This window comes from Thalassophryne amazonica, chromosome 5 (genome assembly GCF_902500255.1).
Source record: "Thalassophryne amazonica chromosome 5, fThaAma1.1, whole genome shotgun sequence".
Classification (NCBI taxonomy): Eukaryota; Metazoa; Chordata; class Actinopteri; order Batrachoidiformes; family Batrachoididae; genus Thalassophryne; species Thalassophryne amazonica.
In genome coordinates, this window is record NC_047107.1 from 126,525,608 (window position 1) to 126,548,117 (window position 22,510).

The 22,510-nt window shown below is 44.0% G+C and overlaps 1 protein-coding gene across 1 annotated transcript; it reads left to right on the forward strand.

Annotated features, from left to right (window-relative positions):
• Nucleotides 1-17,118: 17,118 nt before the first annotated feature.
• Nucleotides 17,119-22,265, forward strand: ccn1l2 (cellular communication network factor 1, like 2). Its single transcript, XM_034171315.1, has 5 exons — nucleotides 17,119-17,370; nucleotides 17,490-17,703; nucleotides 17,827-18,189; nucleotides 19,832-20,034; nucleotides 21,762-22,265. Exons 1-5 carry the CDS (start codon nucleotides 17,305-17,307, stop codon nucleotides 22,080-22,082), a joined length of 1,167 nt encoding a protein of 388 aa, XP_034027206.1. The 5' UTR covers nucleotides 17,119-17,304; the 3' UTR covers nucleotides 22,083-22,265.
• Nucleotides 22,266-22,510: the final 245 nt, after the last annotated feature.

A 22,510-nucleotide genomic window follows, 5' to 3' on the forward strand; every position in this document is an offset into this window, starting at 1 on the left:
ACTTGAGGTATGCTAAAGCACATTTGGACAAGCCAGCTTAATTTTGGAATAAGGTGCTGTGGACTGATGATACTAAAATTGAGTTATTTGGACATAACAAGGGGTGGTATGCATGGCTGAAAAAGAACACAGCATTCTAAGAAAAACACTTGCTACCTACAGTAATATTTGGAGGTTGGTTCCATCATGCTGTGTGGCCAGTGCAGGTACTGGGAATCTTGTTAAAGCTGAAGGTCACATGGATTCCAGTCAATATCAGCACATTCTTGAGAACAATGTTCATGAATCAGCGACAAAGTTGAAGTTGCGCCAGGGCTGGATCTTTCAACAAGACAATGACGTTAAACACTGCTCCTAATCTACTAAGGCATTCATGCAGAGAAACAAGTACAACATTCTGGAATGGCCACCTCAGTCCCTAGGCCTGAATACTATTGAAAATCTGTGGTGTGATTTTAAGCAGGCTGTCCATACTCGTGTAGCAAGATGAAGTCCGGATTGAAGAGTGTTCCCGCTAGCTTCGCTACCGGGGGAACTCCTCTTTGACTGACCTGGTAGAGTTCTGGTCTGGTCTTTAATTTGAGCAGTCCGGGGTTTGATCCCACCGCCATCCCGGCCACAAAGATCCTACAGTCACAATTGGTGTTGTCAGCAGGATGTGGATAGTCACAGAACATGCTTAAATGCACCTGTGACTTCGGGACAAAGTCAAAAATGGTGGGGAGATATGTAGCAAGATGAAGTCCGGATTGAAAAGATACTCCTGCTTTCTTGGCTACCGGGGGCATTCCTCCTTGGCTGACCTGGTAGAGTTCTGGTCCTTAGTTTGAGCAGTCTGGGGTTTGATCCCACTGCTGTCCCGGCCACAAAGGTCCTAAGGTCACACTCAGAAACCAACAAACCTGAGATGTTTTGTAAAGAAGAATGGTCCAAAATACCTTCAACCAGAATTCAGACTGTCACTGGAAGCTATAGGAAGCATTTAGAGGCTGTTATTTCTGCAAACGGAGGATCTAGTAAATATTGATGTATTTTTTCTGTTGGGGTGCCCAAATTTATGCACCTGCCTAATTTTGTTTAAAGAATTATTGCACACTTTATGTAAATCCTATAATCTTCATTTCACTTTTCAAATATCACTGTTTGTCTGCTATATGATATATTTAACTGAAATTTCTGATTCAAACAACCAGTGATTTATAAAGGAAATCATGTAAATCATCTGGGGTGCCCAAACTTTTACATCCAGATGTATCTGCTCTATCAATAGTGTTTGTACAATCAATTACACATAAATTTAGCATTATTTAATAATAAAAGACGAAAGAAGCGATCAGAGCGCCTAAGTCATTTCAGAGCATCAGCAGTGATTCACCGATTATCACCTCATTTCTACTTAAAACTGACTTCAGAATGATTTAAGAGATTTTACTTTATCTGATGGTTAATAATCACATTATTCCCTTTGATTGCTTTGGGTATAGAGGGTCAGACTCAGAGAGTTAGACTCTGATATCTAATATTGTGCTATAATTTTGCTTCACAAAGTGTTGTATATTAACTCCCATAGTACACAACATGATAACGGGGAACGTTAAGGCAAGCGGCAGATGACTTATTGATGCACCTTTAAATGAAGCCAAAGGAACTGACTGAGGATGATACTGACTAGTCGGTAAGTAGTATTGCATACCTGATGAAGGGGCGTGGCCTCAGTGCTGCTGCACACCTGCTCACGCGGACACATAATAGCCGGGTTATTGCTGGCGCGTGTTGCACTGTGGTGTTATTGCTGCTCCATGCTCCCTGCTGTCATCGCTCCTATTAGATGTGTTGGAGGAATGTGCAGGCCGCTGCGCCTCTTGCTCTGCCGCCCGACCAGCTGCCAGTTTGAATCACGACTCTCTTTTGTGCAGCACTGCCACACCTGCAGCGGGTTTCATTAACTTTTGTTTCTCCCCCAAACTAATGAAAACTCACCCAGCCAAAGCGAAGTCAAAATGGATTTATTCATTACCTCTGACAATGAAGCTGAGGGAAGGTTATGTTTTCAGCACAGTTTATTTGTTTGTTTGTTTGTTAACAGCCTGGAACCTACAATTTTTTGTATATCGTTATGAAATTTTTACCATTCATACCATGATAGGCAAGGACTCATTAAATTTTCAAGGTCAAAGTCAGGGAAAATCCCTATCCTTGAACTCACTCACTTTCAACCATTTATCCAGGTTCGAGTCTCCGGGGCAAAAGCTCCAGCAGGGGACCCCAGACTTCCCTTTCCCGGGCCACATTGACTACCTCTGACTGGGGGATCCCGAGGTGTTCACAGGCTAGTGTCTCCACCTAGTCCTGGGTCTTCCCCAGGGACCGGGTCTCCTCCCAGATGGATGTGCCTGGAACACCTCCCTAGAGAGGCGCCCAGGTGGCATCCTTACCAGATGCCAGAACCACCTCAGCTGGCTTCTTTCAATGTGAAGGAGCAGCAGCTCTACTCCAAGCTCCCCATGACTGACCGAGCTTCTCACCCTATCTCTAAGGGAGACACCAGCCACCCTCCTGAGGAAGCCCATTTCAGCCGCTTGTACCCACGATCTAGTTCTTTCGGTCATGAACCCCAACCCTCATGACCATAGGTGAGAGTAGGAATGAAGATTGACCAGTAGATCGAGAGCTTCACCTTTTGGTTCCGCTCCCTTTTCGTCACAACAGTACAGTACGGCTACATCGATTCTCCTGCCAATCTCACGTTCCATTGTCCCCTTGCTTGTGAACAAGACCCAGAGGTACTTGAACTCCTTCACTTGGGGTAAGACCTCATTCCCTACCCAGAGTAGGCAATCCATCGGTTTCCTGCTGAGAACCAAGTGAAGGTCAGGAAAGGTAGTCTTATTTTTGCAAAGTTTTGAAATTTAATACTCTGACCCCCTGAATAGGTACCAGTTAATGAGAAAACATGTTGTGTAAAATTTTGTTTGTATAATTAATTGTTAGAGGTCAATCAAAAGCATTGAAATTGTGCTATTTTCATGCTAAGTAACGCTGTACTAACTAAAGCTTGAAAATCACCTATGGAGGCCATCTTGAATTTCTAAGTGAGCACCAGGAGGATTCATCAAGACTTTTGATATGTTGTTTAGGATGGGTTGGGGCACCATTAAGCTTTAGTTTGCTGACTTTGCAAAATTAGGACCACCCTAGAGGTCACAGGCCGATGAATCTAACAGAACCACATCATCTGCAAACAGCAGTGATGAGACCCTGAGTCCACCAAACTGGAAACCCTCCTCCCCTTGACTACACCTTGATATCTTGTCCATGGATGTCACAAACAGGATTGGTGACAAGGTGCAGCCCTGTTGGAGGCCAATCTCCATCGGAAACGAGTCTGACTTATGGCCGAGCACCTGACCACGGCTCTCACTGGATGGCCCTGAGAAGGGACCCCCTCACTCCATACTTCCACAGTATCTCCTGTGGTACCCAATCATATGCCTTCTCCAAGTCCACAAAATACATGTAGACTGGATGGGCATACTCCCAGGCCCCCTCCAGGGTCCTTGTGAGAGTGAAGAGCTGGTCGGTTGTTCCACGGCCAGGACGGAACCTGCATTGTTCCTCTTCAATCAGAGATTCGTCTGTCGGCTGAAGACTCCTTTCCAGCATCCTGGAGTAGACTTTACTAGGGAGGCTGAGTAGTGTGATGCCCCTGTAGTTGGCACACACTCTTATCCTCTCTCACTCATCAACCCACAGGGCTTTGCCACTGTGGAGTTGTTTGACTACCTCAGCGACTTCCACCAGGCACGCTGATGAAAATCCTCCATCAGCTTCCAGCGCTGCTCCTACTATAGAGGGCACTCAGTCTGATGCAGGAGTTCCTGAAAGTGTTCCTTCCGGCGCTCAATTATATCCTCAGTCGAGGTCAACAGAGTCCCATCCTCACTGTAGACAGCTTGGATGGTTCCCATTTTCCCCTCCTGAGGTGCCTCACGGCCCATCAGAAACACCTTAGTGCCGACCGAAAGTCCTTCTCCATGGTTGCTCCTCCCACACCTGCTGCTTTGCCTCCCCCACAGCAGAGGCTGCCGCTCTTTGGGCCTGTCTGAACCTTGCAACTGCCTCCGGAGTCCTCAGAGATAACATATCCCAGAAGGACTCCTTCTTCAGTCGGACGGCTTCAGTGTCCACCTTGGTGTTTGAGGGTTGCCGCCCCTTGAGGCACCTAAGACCTTCAGTCTACAGCTTCCCACTGCAGCTTCAGCAATGGAAGCTTTGAATATTGCCCATTCAATGATTCAATGCTCCCAAACCTCCACAGGGATGCAGAAAACCTCCACCGGAGGTGTGAGTTGAATATCTGTCAGACTGGCTCCTCCAGATGTTCCCAGTTCATTCATGCTTCCCGTTTGGGCTTACCAGGTCTGTCCAAAGTCCCCCCACCTACCCTCTGATCCAACTCACCACTAGATGGTGATCAGTTGACAGCTCTGCCCCTCTCTTCACCCGATGTCCAGATATGTGGCCTCAGACCAGATGATACGATCACAAAATTGATCATCAATCTTCAACTTAGGGTGCTCTGGTACCATGTACACATATGAGCATCCTTATGTTTTAACATGGTGTTCGTTATGACAGTCTGTGAGTAGAACAGAAGTCCAATTACGGCCGCTCGGGTTTAGATCGGGGAGGCTGTTCCTCCCAATCACGCCTCTCCAGGTGTCTCTGTCATTGCCCACCTGTGTGTTTAAGTCCCCCAGCAGAACAATGGAGTCTCCCACCGGAGCCTCATACACGACCCATTCATTAACTCCAAGAATACTCCAAACAGCTGTTTGATGCATACACACAAAGAGTCAGAGTTTCCCCCCCCGGTCACCCAAAGGTGCAGGGACGCAATCCTCTCGTCTTCTCTAATTTTATGCCTGTTTGTCTTCCAGTTATCAGTCAGAAACCAAGTGCCAAAAAGCAATGACAAATTGCACACAGCAGAGATAACCAATGTTCTGTGAAAATGATCTAATAAAAAAGTTAGAAACCGAAAAAGTTGAAAAAAAAAAACCCCCCCCAAAAAAACCAACACCACAAAAAAAAAAAAACCTGATTCCAGTGCATGAACTAATTATATACTCCTTAATCACATCTAATTTAGCTTATGAAGAGACACTTCTAACAGGACTTTGACCTTGAAAATTTTTTCCAAGGTAAAAATTTGTGGAAGTGGAAACTAATGCATCTGGAGGAAAGTGAGTGAGCAGTTTGTGAGATCCAGCTCCAGACAGACACACACACAGACAGACACGAACGTGATATGATGCTGTTTTAATATGTCTCACTCCGGGACGTCCCTCATTCCAAGAAAGACAGACAGTGTTTGTTGCAAAATTACACGACAGATGGGTATATGTTGATTGATCATCAGTACTGCAATTTTAAAGTATATTTGTAATTATACTACTACTGTCCGCGTGCCATGAAATAAACAGATTTGGTGCGGCGGCACGTGGGAAATGCAGTCAAACAGTTTGGCGGCTAAAAAATGATGTGCAAATACCAGCTGCCAGTGACGGGCGTCAAAACACACCGTGGGCCATGACATCATCCTGCCACACTCATCTATGAAATCTAATACCCAGCTGGTGATTAAACCAGGGTGCTCGGTACGAGCGTGCACAGTTTACACCGTGCACAGAAAATGGAGCCCATTCAGGGCAAAAGTGGAATGAATGATGACAGCCGGAGCTTTTTAAGGACACGAACACGAGGAATCCAGCAGAGACGTAACCTGTGACAGTGGAGCCCCCCACACACACACTATAATGTGGAACTCCAAAAAAAAACGAAGGCTGCGCTGGAACTCACTGAGGCCTTCTCATGATTCCTGGCTTTTGAAGTAAAGATTAATTGAAATAATAAATGAAACAAGATGCTGAGGTTCATTTGTGGCCCCACGGGGCCCTCAATTTAATTTACACTTGTTCATGTAAATGGGGAATCTTCTTCACAGACTAAGGTTAATTATGGAGTTCCACAAGGTTCTGTGCTAGGACCAATTTTATTCACTTTATACATGCTTCCCTTAGGCAGTATTATTAGACGGCATTGCTTAAATTTTCATTGTTACGCAGATGATACCCAGCTTTATCTATCCATGAAGCCAGAGGACACACACCAATTAGCTAAACTGCAGGATTGTCTTACAGACATAAGGACATGGATGACCTCTAATTTCCTGCTTTTAAACTCAGATAAAACTGAAGTTATTGTACTTGGCCCCACAAATCTTAGAAACATGGTGTCTAACCAGATCCTTACTCTGGATGGCATTACCCTGACCTCTAGTAATACTGAGAAATCTTGGAGTCATTTTTGATCAGGATATGTCATTCAAAGCGCATATTAAACAAATATGTAAGACTGCTTTTTTGCATTTCCACAATATCTCTAAAATTAGAAAGGTCTTGTCTGAGTGATGCTGAAAAACTAATTCATGCATTTATTTCCTCTAGGCTGGACTATTGTAATTCATTATTATCAGGTTGTCCTAAAAGTTCCCTGAAAAGCCTTCAGTTAATTCAAAATGCTGCAGCTAGAGTACTGACGGGGACTAGAAGGAGAGAGCATATCTCACCCATATTGGCCTCTCTTCATTGGCTTCCTGTTAATTCTAGAATAGAATTTAAATTCTTCTTCTTACTTATAAGGTTTTGAATAATCAGGTCCCATCTTATCTTAGGGACCTCGTAGTACCATATCACCCCAATAGAGCGCTTCGCTCTCAGACTGCAGGCTTACTTGTAGTTCCTAGGGTTTGTAAGAGTAGAATGGGAGGCAGAGCCTTCAGCTTTCAGGCTCCTCTCCTGTGGAACCAGCTCCCAATTCAGATCAGGGAGACAGACACCCTCTCTACTTTAAGATTAGGCTTAAACTTTCCTTTTTGCTAAAGCTTATAGTTAGGGCTGGATCAGGTGACCCTGAACCATCCCTTAGTTATGCTGCTATAGACTTAGACTGCTGGGGGGTTCCCATAATGCACTGAGTGTTTCTTTCTCTTTTTGCTCTGTATGCACCACTCTGCATTTAATCATTAGTGATTGATCTCTGCTCCCCTCCACAGCATGTCTTTTTCCTGCTTCTCTCCCTCAGCCCCAACCAGTCCCAGCAGAAGACTGCCCCTCCCTGAGCCTGGTTCTGCTGGAGGTTTCTTCCTGTTAAAAGGGAGTTTTTCCTTCCCACTGTCGCCAAGTGCTTGCTCACAGGGGGTCGTTTTGACCGTTGGGGTTTTACATAATTATTGTATGGCCTTGCCTTACAATATAAAGCGCCTTGGGGCAACTGTTTGTTGTGATTTGGCGCTATATAAATAAAATTGAACTGAATTGAAATTGAATCATGATGACAGCTGCTGGATGGAACCTAAAGTATACTGATGATTATGTAAGGCTAAGGGCCCTATCTTGCATCCAGAGTTTTTCCAGCAGACTGTGAGAAAATGAACTATTGCTATTTCTCACCATCAAAACATTTTTTTTTTTTTGGTGTATATTTGTAAAATTTCCATAGTCTCTTTCATTATTCCTTCACAGGAATCTCAGAGGACCTTTTGGGCATTTACCGGTTGGCACACAAACCCCTGATCTTGAATTATTATGCAAGTGGTGAGCATGGACAGAAAGTTCTATCTGTGGGAAACAGTGATAACATGAGGACATGATTCAAGGAGCCAAAAGTCGGCCGGTTTATACTGGTTTTGTTGTGTGGGCCGCTGAAGAGGAGGTACTGCTGGCCCACCACCACCAGATGGCGCCCTGCTTGGAGTGCGGGCTTCAAGCACAAGAGGGCGCCAGAGCCACTGGGAGTGACAGCTGTCACTCATCCTCAGCACCAGCTGTCACTCATTCATCTCATCACCATCACCATAAAGGCCGGACTGCAACTCCACCTCCTCGCCGAGAAATCTTCTACTACTAGAGGTAACGTTCTCTGCTGAATTACTGATTGTCTAACATTGTTCTGTGTGCAGTCGCATTCCCGTGAAGACCCAGAAGAGGGACAAACGGGAGCTGCACGAGTAAAGACGTACCTGGAGGTGGAGGTTATCCCTCCCGGAGGAATTGAGTGTAAAGGTTGCTGGGTGTGAGGACTCACACTCACCGCCTTCTGTTTCTTGTCTGCCAGCAGTACCAGGGCCGACAACGGAGGACAGAGACCACCTGGGGACTCAGGGCTTGGCGGCTTCGGTGTTCTTCAGGCCGTTGGTGGTGGAAGCGGTGTGGGCCCCAGCTCTTCGTTCATCCGAGGTCTCCTATCTTCGAGCCTGCCCACAGTCCTCCTGTGTACAATTGGCATCATTATTCCTGTTTGTATTCCGTTGTGTTTTTTCACAACATTAAATTGTTACTCCTTTTCTTATCCATTGTCCGTTCATTTGCGCCCCCTGTTGTGGGTCCGTGTTACGACACCTTCCCAACAGGTTTAACTAGTTTGGGAGGCCCTGTGACCGGCGCTCCAGAGTGACTTGAATATCAAAAACAATTTACACATTCATAATTAATAATAATTATAATAGCTATTTATATATGGTTTTCCCAGGAATCAAAGCATGAAAACAAAACAAAACTAATAATAAAAGAATAAATGCCACAAATAAAAAAGTAGAAATAGTTACCATTATATTTGTTTATGAGTGTGTTGCTCTGGTAATGTGCTTTAATGAGCATTAATTAAAAATGAAAATATTTTCTTTTTAAAAACAAAACAAGATTTGGTCGATAGAAAGTAAGTAAGTTCTCCCGTTTTTCCTCTCAGGATTACCGTAGCAGATCCGAGATCTGCATGTTGATTTGGCACAAGTGGAGCTTTCTTTTATTTATTTCTTTTTATGCCAGATGCCCTTTATGACGCAACTCCACATTACATAGAGAATGAGTCTATAGAACCTTAGTCTATAGGAAGCATTGTTTCAAAAAGCAGTTTTTGAAAAGGTGTTGTCATATTGGTGTCATGTTTGGAAGAAACCAGGCACCATCCCTACTAGGGATGGGTATTGATAAGGTTTTATCGATATCGATGCCATTATCGATTCCTTTTATCGATCCGATTCCTTATCGATTCCCTTATCGATACCTCGTGAATTTTGTACTAAAAGTAGGCTTTACAGGTTTTCTATGTATTTCCTTGAGTCTTAAAGTAAATAAATATGAAATTAGTCACTGTATCCTTGATGTCTGGACATAAATAAAAATAAACAAAACTGTGTTTCGCTTTGAAGTTATTAATTCAGACTGAATTCTATTGTTCTATCTTGACTTGTCAGACAGCCACGCAACATTTGGAAGTCCCAGTTAGTAACTTTAATCCGCACAAAAGTGAATCACAACTCATATTCAGGGATGAAAGAGGTGAAAAACAAAAAGAGCTGAAACCCAAAATTACCCCCCAACACCACCTGCACGAAAATGTTTGAATTCTAGAAGCTCTGAAATGCAATCTGGGACTATTCCAGACAATAAACTGGAGTGAGTGCTGAATCCATTTAAGTGAGAAAAATACAACTTTCCTTATTCAAATTCATTCCAATAGTATTCTGCTCTTACTAGGATGCAGCAGTTTTCTAGTTTGGCAGATAGTTTTGGAGGAAATCACTGAAGAAATTAACAAACTGAAAATATGGTTTGACCGAAACAAACTGTCATTAAACTTAAGACAGGTATGAAATGGAGGTGTAAGAGTCACTAGGTGTTCACAGGAAACACTTATTTCTATATGTATTTATTTATTTATGTTAGCTGGTATTATATATTTTCTGTTGTGTTTCTATTCAGGTTCTTTTTGTCTCTTTCTCTAAAATTGTATATAATAATCATTAGATTATTACTAGTTATTAATATATAAGCAAAAATAAATTTAAGGAATATTACAATTTGAAAACAAATGCACCCGAACGTGATGACGGCTGCAATTGCTAAATGCTAACTTTTAACATTGAAAATGCCGTAGACATGCTAACGCGTTAGCATCGCTCCCGTTTTTAAGTTATAAAATACATCTATCAACTGTTTCAGAAGACCATAACAGGTCGGTTTAACATAGAAAAGGTAAATAATACTCACAGACGTATGCTCTTTAAGGTTTTAGCGGGGGGAAATTAAGCGAAAGAAAGAAATAAACGAAGCAATCGACCGAAGCATTGCTTCTATCTGCGAACCACGCTTCGATTGGTTCAAGGTTCAAAGCAAAGCCGCGCTGCAGAAAAGTTGATTAAGGACCCGCTGCAGGGTCTGTAATCAATGTAGAGAAATGATCATTTTCCTGACAAACACCCGCCAACACAACGGCCACTCTGAAGGACCCATAACAGAATCGTTAAGCACAAAGCTTATTGATGTCAGTGGATCGAATCATTTCTTAACGATACCCGAAAGGAACCGGTTCTCGATACCCATCCCTAATCCCTACAGTGAAGCATGGTGGTGGCAGCTTCATGCTGTGCTGATGTTTTCAGCAGCAGGAACTGGGAGACTAGTCAGGATTGAGGGAAAGGTGAATGCAGAAATGTACAGAGACATCCTGGATGAAAACCTGCTCCAGAGCGCTCTTGACCTTAGCCTGGGGTGACGGTTCATCTTTCAGCAGGACAATGACCCTAAACACAGCCAAGATATCAAAGGAGTGGCTTCAAGACAACTATATGAATGTCCTGGAGTGGCCCAGCCAGAGCCCAGACCTGAATCTGATTGAACATCTCTGGAGAGATCTGAAAATGTCTGTGCACTGACGCTCCACATCCCACCTGATGGAGCTTGAGAGATGCTGCAAAGAGGAATGAACCAAACTGCCCAAAGATAGGTGCATCAAGCTTGTTGCATCATATTCAAGAAGACTTGAGGCTGTAATTGCTGCCAAAGATGCATCAACAAAGCATTGAGCAAAGGATGTGAATACTTTTGTACGTGTGATTTTAGAGAGGAGGATGCTGAGGAAGCTGCTCAGCATCCTAAACAACACCACCCACCCCCTCATTGTTACCTTAACTCCAATCCTTACAATTTTAATGAGCATCAATAGAGGCAGTATGTTTTCAAACAAATTACCGGGATTACTTTGTGTAGCTTGTTTACATCAGCAGTTCTGGTCCCCAAAATGAAGCAACACTGTATATGTGTGGTTGCCATTAATTACAGGCGGTGCTTCCTAAACAGTTATTCAATGACATAAACTGTAATAATGTTAAGATTCATTCACACTTCCACAAATATGGTTTCAACCCTTGTCCTTACCTGGGGAAGCCTTTGTGGGTCTGGCAGTGGATCCATGATGAACCAAGAAATTTCACTGTTATGCTGCTGTCTTGTTGTAATCATGGCAGGGTTTTAAAATGTTCGAATTATTGTTATTTATTTATTATTTTGGTCATGAACTTTGACATACTTCGGTAATTCCTTGTATTTTTAACAACCTGTGACAGCTGTGCGTCCTGTGACGTCACTCACTGGGAGGTTTCCAGGGATGTTCAAAGCTATACTACGATGTGTTCTGACAACAAAGTGCACACTAGATCACAGACGTGACCAACTGTGATCTTCACACACCAGCTTGTCACTTACGGGACGTAAACCCATGAAAGTGATAACGGGCCTTTAAACATGCATCGGTGGAGGTTTTGTGTTACATTTGAATTTGTGTGATTGTGTATTAGGGTTGTATTTGTATGTTTAAAAAATTTGGTGGGGAAGGGTGTTAATAATCGTTTCTATCATGTGACCTGCTGTTATTATATAGCGTTCGTGTGCCCGTGCGTGCGTCCGTGTGCTGGAAAAAGTAGAACTTGACTTTGTGCTGTTGGCTTGGTGTTGTTGATCTTGATATGCCAACGACTCCTGACCTCAGTGTTTTTGAGAGATGTTTGCCTCTCTGACAAACAATGGTTGGCACATGGCCAAACTGTGCACCCCCACCACCCACCTACCACATCTTCCACAACTGCTCCCTCCTCCTCCATCAGTGTCTAACTGCCCGGTCAGCACACACATCCTGCCTTTGTGGGCCAGGAATGTCAGGAATCCAGACTTCTGCCCTCGTCCTCCTTGACTAGCAAGGTGCCCCCCCAGTCAGGCTGGTGAGTCAGTGGCTGTGTGTGGTTTGAAGCTTTCTGCACATGACACCACCACCTGTTTTTAGGAGGTGAGCAGAGGGGCCACAGGTTTTGTTTGTTCGACATCTTGTTGAAGTTGGAATGCTACCCCCCCCCCCCGCCCCCCCAAAACCAAGAAGGACACTCATTACACTGCAAACCTCCATCATGAAACACTGCCAGATACCGTGAAGTGTTCTTGGCTGCACTTTTTCATTCAGCTCCACTCAAGCTCCCAAAATGCATCAGTTTATATATTTATTTTTAATTAATTATTATCTGTAAATACACACAAATATACAACCCCAAATTTAGGAAAATAAAATATAATAAAATTGGGACAATATACAAAGCAGTGAGGGAAGCCACCAAGACAGCATGACAGCACTGGAAGAATTACAGGCTTCTGTGGGTGTGAGAAGAGAAAATGGAAATGGTGCAACATAGTTTTATGTTGGAGTGGATTAGAGAAGGACTGTAAAAAGAAAAAACTGATCAAATCTAGGCTGAAATTTCCAGTGTGTCATCAGGTGGAATTTTTGGATGTTTTAAAGAAAATCCTCCTCTGTACCACTTCATCATGAAGCTGTATAACCAATGATGCAACAGACAAATGTTGCACCATGCACAGCTTCTCCAACCGCAGAAAGAAGCCAATAACTCCTTCAGAGTTGTGTCAGTGTCTTGGTGGCTTCCCTCACCAATCTCCTTCCAGCATGGTTGCTCATTATTTTTTTATTTTTTGAGAACTGCCGACTTGACACAGATTTTCCATACAGTACCACACTGTTCCTATTTTTAATGATTGATGTAAATGACGTCCAAGACATATTCCCAGACTTGGAAATGTTCATGTATCCATCCCCTGACTAGTCTGAATAAAACTGGCTGTAAAGGTGATGGTTCAAACACAGGAAATGATGAATATTAATAAATTAAATAAACTTGACCACACAAAACATGAAATATCTTGGGTTCACACCAGAGCTGGTTAAAAAAAAACAAAACCTTTTTTTTCTAAAAAGTCATGATTTAAATAAGACTTTTATTGATTGAAATCATTTTTATTTATTTCACTTTTCTAAATGAGATTATACAAATAATATTTTAATTCTAATCTTTCTTGATATGATAAAACATAAAGGTGCACATACAACATGTACAAGTACCATTAATTAATGGTATTGATTTCATATCTCTGTGATGTTTTAAGTACTGTTTAAAGAAATATATAATAATTTTTGATAATTTTCTTTAAATTTACAATTTCCATCCATCCATCCATCCATCCATTTTCTTCTGCTTTATCCGGAGTCGGGTCGCGGGGGCAGCAGCTCAAGCAAAGCCGACCCAGACCTCCCGATCCACACACACCTCCCCCAGCTGCTCCGGGGGAACCCCGAGACGTTCCCAAGCCAGCCGAGAGATGTAGTCCCTCCAGCGTGTCCTGGGTCTTCCCCGGGGCCTCCTCCCGATTGGCTGTGCCCGGAACACCTCTCCAGCGAGGTGTCCAGGGGGCATCCAGAAAAGATGCCTGAGCCACCTCAACTGGTTCCTTTCGACGTGGAGGAGCCACCTTATCGTGGTGGGGGAGTTTGCATACCTGGATGATCCTAGGAGTTATGTTGTCGGGGGCTTTGTGCCCCTTGTAGGGTCTCCCAAGGCAGACAGGTCCTAGGTGACGGGTCAGACTAAGGGCAGTTCAGAAGCTCCCGTGACCAGAAAAAATCAAGGACTGAGATGTCGCCCGGTATGGCGGAGCCGGGGCCTCACCCTCGAGCCAGGCCTGGGGTTTGGAGCTCGCGCGTGAGTGCCTGGTGGTCGGGCCTTAGCCCATGGGGCCCGGCCGGGCTCAGCCCAAAAGAGCAACGTGGGCCCACCCTCCTGTGGGTTCACCACCTGCAGAGGGGGCCATGGGGGTTGGGTGCAGAGAGGATTGGGTTGCAGTCGAGGGTGGGTGGCCCGGCGGCCCGGTCCACGCTCACAGCCCCTAGCTGTTGGGATGTGGACTGTCACAAATTTACGATTTAAATCATGATTTTCATCAGCTGATTTAAATCATACCAGCCCTGGTTCATACTTTCTGCAGTGCATTATATCACTGCAACTCTATGTGATAATTAATGTTCTTAGTGTTTCTGCACATATTTCCCAGCTCTATTACATTTCATCCATTTAGCACTTGGGGTTTTATAACCTAGCGCCCCCTACTGCTTGGGAGGCATATCCAGAGTCTACACAGCAGGTACATTTTAAGTAAAAAAAAAAACAAAAAACACACACCTTAACTCGCATGCAGTGCGCACTGGCTCATTCGGATTCTAATTCAAGTCCACCCTAGTCAGCTGCTACTATGTAGTAAGTAAAGTGAGATGCTGTTACCTGACCTGAGTACTATGTGAACTGTGAAAATAAGGGCTCCAGTGAGTGGGTCGTAATCTAATACAAAAGGCTAAACACGTGTGTGTATGTGTGTTTGCGCACGTGCACTTTCAATCTAAGGGCCCCAGTGACCTCCCCCTTGGTGCCCCCAGTCACCATACCAAGTTTGGTGTTGATTGTTTAATTACTGTGGTGGATTGCCTTTCGTATATATAGATGTCTGAAAAAGGGGTAGAAAGGAGTGAAACTGATCGAATCCTGGCCCGTCTCCATCAGTGCGTCATAACCATGACGTGCACACACAGTATATGAATGAAGTTAAAAACAGAAAGTCAGTAATTAACGTCCAGTCCAACAGTTTCTTCAGTGTGTAAAAGTGCATCAGTGTTCTGCTGAATGCCACAGCAACAGGCCACCACATGTGCCAAATGACACTTCCCATGATTCAACTCAGCGTGAAAACACTTCCTGACAACTAAAAAACACTTTTCATGTGTCCGTGCGATGACAGCGGGAATGCAGTTTTTCCGACCGATCACGGAACCCGAGGAGGCATTTATATCCTGTTATGTGGCTTACGAGGAAAAAGGGAACAGAGGATGTCCTGAGAGAGTGGCACAGGACGTGCCATCCCATTAAAGAACTATGAGATTTGTGTTTTTTATTCATTTGCAGTCTTTCTAAAAAAGCGTCAGGACATCGTTAGCTGGAGTGATCGGCGTTAGTGATAATTAGGAGCTCACAAACATCTTGTCCCCGTCACTGACCTTTGGGTCACCTGTGAGGGAACTCTCTGTCTTTAACCTGGAGCCTGTTTATACAAGTTTGTAAACCTTAAACTCAGGACAAAACCGGTTTTATCCAGTTCTGACTTTGAAATGTAGCACCACCACAGGCTAATCCGCTATAAAGTGTTCAGCTACAAACCTCAACGTACTGAATATGCAAAAATGTCGTATAAATTGTTGGACAGCACGGGCACGATCCTACAGCCGTGCACGTTTAGGAGACAGACAGTATTTTGCAAGGTTCCAAAACCTTCACAAGACCCGTGTTGGAAACATTGCTCCGAAGTTCTTATTAAAAGGAAGATGGTGCTGAACACTGACACCTGCTGGACAGTTCACAAATGTGCATCAATATCAAATTATGAATTTCATATTGAAAGGCTGCAGTCGGAACCAGGGAAGGTCGTCACATTCATCCAGCCATTGATGTAGGTTATTACATTCATGCCGCCATTGATGTGAGGTGGCATCACATTCAGTCTGTCAGTCAGAGAAATGACACATTCATGTAGTCATCGATGGTGGAGAGTTGTCACATTCATGCCGGCATTGGTGGAGGTGATCATCACATTCATGCAGTCAATGATGGGGTGATTGTCACAGTCATGCAGTCATTGATGGAGTAATCAATACATTCATGCAGTCATTGATGGGGTGATTGTCACATTCATGCAGTCATGGATGGGCTGATTGTCACAATCATGCAGTCATTGATGGAGTGATCATAACATTCATGCAGTCATTGATGTACTGATAATCACATTCATGCAGTCATTGATGTACTGATAATCACATTCATGCAGTCATTGATGGGGTAATCATAACATTCATGCAGTCACTGATGTACTGATCATCACATTCATGCAGTCATTGATGGAGTAATCGTAACATTCATGCAGTCACTGATGTACTGATCATCACATTCATGCAGTCATTGATGGAGTAATCGTAACATTCATGCAGTCACTGATGTACTGATCATCACATTCATGCAGTCATTGATGGAGTAATCGTAACATTCATGCAGTCACTGATGTACTGATCATCACATTCATGCAGTCATTGATGGAGTAATCATCACATTCATGCAGTCATTGATGGGGTAATCATCACATTCATGCAGTCATTGATGGGGTAATCATCACATTCATGCAGTCATGGATGGGGTAATCATCACATTCATGCAGTCATTGATGTACTGATCATCACATTCATGCAGTCATTGATGGGGTGATCATCAGATTCATGCAGTCATTGATGAAGGGTAATCATTACATTCATGTTGTCAATGATGGGGTGATTGTCACAATCATGCAGTCAATGATGGAGTAATCATTACATTCATGCAGTCATTGATGGAGGGTAATCATCACATTCATGCAGTCATTGATGTACTGATCATCACATTCATGTAGTCATTGATGGGGTGATTGTCACAATCATGCAGTCATTGATGGAGGGTAATCATCACATTCATGCAGTCATTGATGGAGTAATCATTACATTCATGCAGTCCTTGATGTACTGATCATCACATTCATGCAGTCATTGATGGAGTAATCATTACATTCATGCAGTCACTGACGTGGAGGTGACTTCATATTCATGCAGTCATTGTTGGGGATTCCTCTGCTGCCACATCTGCGCTCACCTGAGGGTGAAAGTATGAATACAGTGTCCAGTGTCTCTCAGACCGTCACACTGAAAAAGCCGCCGCCTCCTTCGTCTGGACACGTTCCAGTCGTCTTGAGGGGAGGATGATGTCACAGGAGGGGCTGGACATGTGCGTCTATAAGTACAGGCCCCACACAGGGGGACCCTCTGAGCTGTGGGAGAGCAAAGAACACGACACACTGCTGACCGTGGATCTGTTTCACTCTTACCGGGACTAACCGGAACTGTGGACGTCTGTTTGTCCGTCCGTCTGTCTCTGTGTCTGAGCTGCTTCCTTTTAGTCGTTTTGTGTTTGTGTTTTGGACTCTGGACACTCTGGACTCCACGATGTTTTGTCCTGTTGTTTTAGGTCACGTTCTGTCCTTGTTTTCTCTCTGCAGCGCTGCACTGATGGTGAGTTCACATAATGTCTTCATAAAATGCAACATACCTTCATTTTAGTGACAGTTCAGTCAACTTTATCTTTTTAAATCACCACCACACTTGAGCTGACCTCTGACCTTGCCCCTCAGGCGCGGGGGGACTGCCCAGCCCAGTGCTCCTGTGCCCCCTCCCCTCCTGCATGCCCGCTGGGTGTCAGCTGGACGACCGACCGCTGCGGCTGCTGTAAATTATGCGCTAAACAATTCAATGAAGACTGCAGCGCCGCTGAGCCTTGCGACCACATCAAGGGGCTGCGCTGCCATCTGGGGGTGGGGGGCGACCCGGAGAAAGGCCTGTGTCGAGGTGAGAGTAAAACCACATCAGCTCGCAGTGTTTAGGCGTCTGGATCTTGTGCATGTTCAGTATCTCCTTAATCCAGACGTCTGTCATGTCGCTGAGTTGAAATAATGTCTGTGTGTTTGCCAGCTGAGGCTCAGGGTTTGCCGTGCCACTTTAACGGGCACGTGTACCAGCACACTGAGGACTTCCAGCCAAACTGCCGGCACCAGTGCACCTGTATGGACGGTGTGGTGGGCTGCATGCTCCTGTGCCCTCAGAGTGTGCCCACGCCTAACTGGCACTGCTCCCATCCGCGGCTGGTGAAGTTGCAGGACGGCTGCTGTGAGGAGTGGGTGTGTGAAGACGACAACCACATCAACGAGGAGCCAGACGAGCTGACACACACCTCCAATCCAGACCGCCAGTCCCCCACCAACCACATCAGTGCCGTGCTGCAGGAGGAGCTGCAGCCGCGCCACCAAACCTCCACTGAAGGGGGCGCCGTCAGAGGTAACAACGACCCATGATGCCTTTCATCATGATGCCCGACGATAAATGTGGTCTCCAGGGAATGTTTCAGATAGATGTCCATGAGACGGAGCCGTGCCGGCACCACTTCAAAATACACAGTAATACAGCAGCCAGCAACTATTTCCTGTCTGAAGATTTTGGGCCTGATTTACTAAACATTTGCATGTTTGTGTACATTAAAAATGTACACAAACTCCATATCACCTACTGATGATGCACACAGAGGAGCGCATCTTTTAAATGAACAAAAATAGCAGGTGTTGTCCATTAAATATGCTTGCTGTAATGAATATGCAGTTTGATGTCTGTCTACCTGAGTGAGCAAAATACTAAGCAGTGAACATGCAAATAGGTTAATTTTACACACACAGTGCAATTTATCTTAAAGCAGGGTGCTAACAGACTCGCTGCTGCAGAATTGCAGAGACACACAGCAGAATCTGCTGTTCCAGCACCCGTGTAATGGACAGCTCCATCTCCACATAAACCAAATAAGACTGGCACCTCCCTACCTAGCTGACCTAATTAATCCTTACGTACCGGCCCGGGCTTTACGTTCTCAGGGTGCAGGACTACTTTGTGTCCCTAAGGTGAATAAGACGTCTGCGGGTCACAGAGCTTTCTCTTATCGTGCCCCTGTTCTGTGGAATGATCTCCCTGCAGCAATAAAACAGTCAGATCCTGTGGAGACTTTCAAGTCCAGACTTAAGATGCACTTATTCTCCCTTTCATATGGCTAGCATACTGGTACAGTTTCATTTGACGCTTTTTACTCTTTTAATTCATTTATTAGTAATTGGAGCGGGCCGCGGCCTCCACTTTACCTAAATTCTGGGTCTTTTAGTGAAGCTTAGGACTAGTGGCCGGTGATCATTAGTATTTCTTCTGTTTTTCTTGTTGCTTAATGCTGACAAATTATACTGTATTTCTTGCCTTTTTGATGCCTGATTCTGTTTTTTCTCTCTCTCTTTGAGGTGCAGCTCCATCCAGAGATGGGTGTGGTGTGTGTTTCTGTAACCCTCCTGTCCTGTGCAATGGCAACATTTCCTGTATATTTGTTTTATGAATTATTTTGTAAATTGTGTCTGTATCATGGCCCAAGCAGTGGGTCACCCCCTTGAGTCTGGTCTACTTGAGGTTTCTTCCTTAAATCATCAGAGGGAGTTTTTCCTTACCACTGTCGCCTGTGTGTTTGCTCTTGGGGTTGGTAAGGTTAGACCTTACTTGTGTGACGCGCCTTGAAGCAACTTTGTTGTGATTTGGCGCTATATAAATGAAAATAAATTGAAATTGAAACAAGGCAGAGAAACACTTTGACTGTTGGACATTGGGTCATTACCTAGTTTGTCCAACTGAGGGTGCTCTGGCAGCACTGTTTACAATGCTGTCAAGCATGACTGGGACCCCATCACCCCTTGGTCACAGTTACAAGAGACAGAAGAAAAATGACCAGCTGCCAATCATTTTCAGTCGGAGTGGGCATTTTACGGCGGCAAGAGACAAGCGGTTACTATGCTGCCAATCAGTCGGCTCCAAAACACAGTTCTCCACATATTGCTAGAATGGAATATGTGCAGTGGGGGAAACTGAGTTTGAAGTCCTTTTTTGTGTCCTTTCACAGATGCTGCATCATTCCCCTTGTCTAAGGATTTAATGGCATTCACCTGTTTGCCACAAACCACTGAGTGGACGGAGTGTTCCACCATGTGTGGAATGGGCGTTTCAAGCCGTGTGACCAATAATAATCCAGAGTGCTGGCTGATTCAGGAAACCAGACTGTGCCAAATACGACACTGTGAGCTGGAGCTTTCTTTTGGGAAGGAGGTAAAGAATCACTCCCATCACAAAACCTGACACTGTCTCCAAATCACAGTGAGATCTGGGATCTGATTTTGATCCTGATTGCTAAATTTGTATCCTGTTTTCTCACCTTGGATTCCAAACAATAAACTTTGATCATGACCTTTGATCCTGATTGCTGTTGTTTCACACTGATATTTTCCTAATTGCATAACTTTGAGCCAGTCTTTAATCCTGTTTGCTCAATATTGGTCCTGATTATTGAACTTTGATACTGATTGCTAACTATGATCCCCCTGATCAATGACTGTGGATTTTAGTCCAGACCTTTGATATTCAACACTGACATTTGATCCTGATTGCTGGATGATGATCCCCTGATCAATGACCATGCATTGTGGTCCTGACCTTTAATTGTCAGCACTGATATTTGATCCTGATTGCTGATCTTCAATCATGATTGCTGATATTTGATAGTTAAGCTTTGATGCTGATTGCTGAAATATGATCCCCCTGATCAATGACCATGGATTCTGGTCATGACCTTCGATTGTCAGTATTGACATTTGATCCTGATTACTGGTCTTTGATCCTGATTGCTGATGTTTGATCACTAAATCGATCACTTGATCATTAAATGTTGATGTTGATTGCTCAACTATGATTGATGCCCACTGATTCTGATTCTGATCTGATTGTGGGCATTTACCTTTAGATCCAGATACATTTTTTTTAATCTCCTTCACCTAACTTTGATCTGTTCTTTGATTCTGATTTTGTTGCTAATTGCTGTACAAGGAATCTCCTGATCAATGACCGTTAATGTGATTTGAGTATTGATCTTTGATGTTGACTAGATATATTTGATCCCAATTACTGACCTTTATCCTGCTTAATAAAATTTGTTCCTGATCATTGAGATTTAATCATGCTCTTTGATCCTGGATGCTGACCTTTCACCCTAATCTTTTAACCCAATTTAAAGATAAAGATCAACTTTATTAATCCCAAAGGAAATTATTTTGCCACAGAAACAGTAAACATTAAACAATGGTTAGTTAAATACACAATTACAGAAAGTGTTAGTATTTAATAGAACTCAATCAGTCCATATTTCCTGAGCTTTTATATGATCTTTGAGGTCATCATCAGTTTAGTTAATTTGTATTTGCATAATTCTGCTGACATAACCACAAACAGACTCTTCCTTGAGTCAAACTCCACCTCTACATCAAATGTCATTCTGAGACATTCTGCTGACTGACTGCTGAATAATAAACCAGTGAAATCTAGAACCACCTGTGATCACACAACCTTTTTTGGTGGAGGTAAATAAATAAATAAGACGGTACAGACAGTAAAAATGTTTTATTGAATATAAACAGTACATACAGCAGTGTGCTGCCTTCCCTCTGGGAGGCGCAATACATCACTGAGGACCAAAACAACCAGACAGAGGAATAGTTTCTTTCCACAGGCAGTCGTCCTGAGAGACAACTCATGACTGCAAATGACGTACACACACCTACTGCACAAACATGCCGATGACACACACACACACACACACACACACACACACACACACACACACACACACACACACACACGGCCAGTAATTCTGAAACAGTACATTTAAATGTAATCATATTTAAATTCTCTAATGCCTGTGTTTGGACGTTTAGCACCGACACTGCTGTATTTTTGTTGTTTTTATTATTTATTTATTTATTTGTCTTTGTGTCTTTCTAAAGGAAAATAAGTGCAAAAGAACCGTTCGGCCTCATGAAGCAGTTCCCATCACATTTGGCGGCTGTTCGACGGCTCATCGTTATCGTCCTCGCATATGTGGAACTTGCTCTGATAACCGCTGCTGCACACCGTCAGTGTCCCGCACTGTGCGGCTTCACTTCCTCTGTCCAGATGGAGAGGACTTCCACAGGAGTTTTATGTGGATCCAGCGCTGCAGCTGCAGCACGAGCTGTCGCAGAGATGGCCTGGTGTCCGGCCCTTACAGCCTGGCACCCGGCCCTTACCTCAGCCTCCAAAACGACATCCACACTTTCAGGCACTGAGGCCTGCACTGGCCCAGGGGGCAAGGCAAAGACTCTGCACCTGCACCCCCCCACCCCCCCAACTGAACCTGTCACCTGGTGCGGGAAGCCCGGTGGCACCATCAGCTCCATGCACTTTAAGCTTCATGATGACATCACCTCACTGGAGACATGTTATAGTGAAAAAGGGCAGAACTGTTAGCAGAAAGATTTTAACTTATTCACTTTTTAAAACTTTTGCCCTTTAGTTGCTCTGTTTCCACAGAGATCTGACACTTTCAGAGGACTGTTTTTAGAAAATTAGTGAAAAGTGAAGGCGTTGGGGAGTCGAGTGATTTTTGATGCAGATTTGTTTTGTGTGTTTTGTGATTTGTGATTGACGGCTCATTGTGAATGAGAAACTGACACTAGAGGGAGTTTATTAGAGATGATGAAATATTAACACGAGA

Excerpts from the sequence above, each read along its gene's own strand:
- ccn1l2 (XM_034171315.1), top strand. The coding sequence starts at position 17,305 with ATGTTTTGTCCTGTTGTTTTAGGTCACGTTCTGTCCTTGTTTTCTCTC. Across the intron at positions 17,371-17,489 it reads TCTGCAGCGCTGCACTGATG|GCGCGGGGGGACTGCCCAGC; the intron begins GTGAGTTCACAT and ends CTTGCCCCTCAG. Across the intron at positions 17,704-17,826 it reads GGAGAAAGGCCTGTGTCGAG|CTGAGGCTCAGGGTTTGCCG; the intron begins GTGAGAGTAAAA and ends TGTGTTTGCCAG.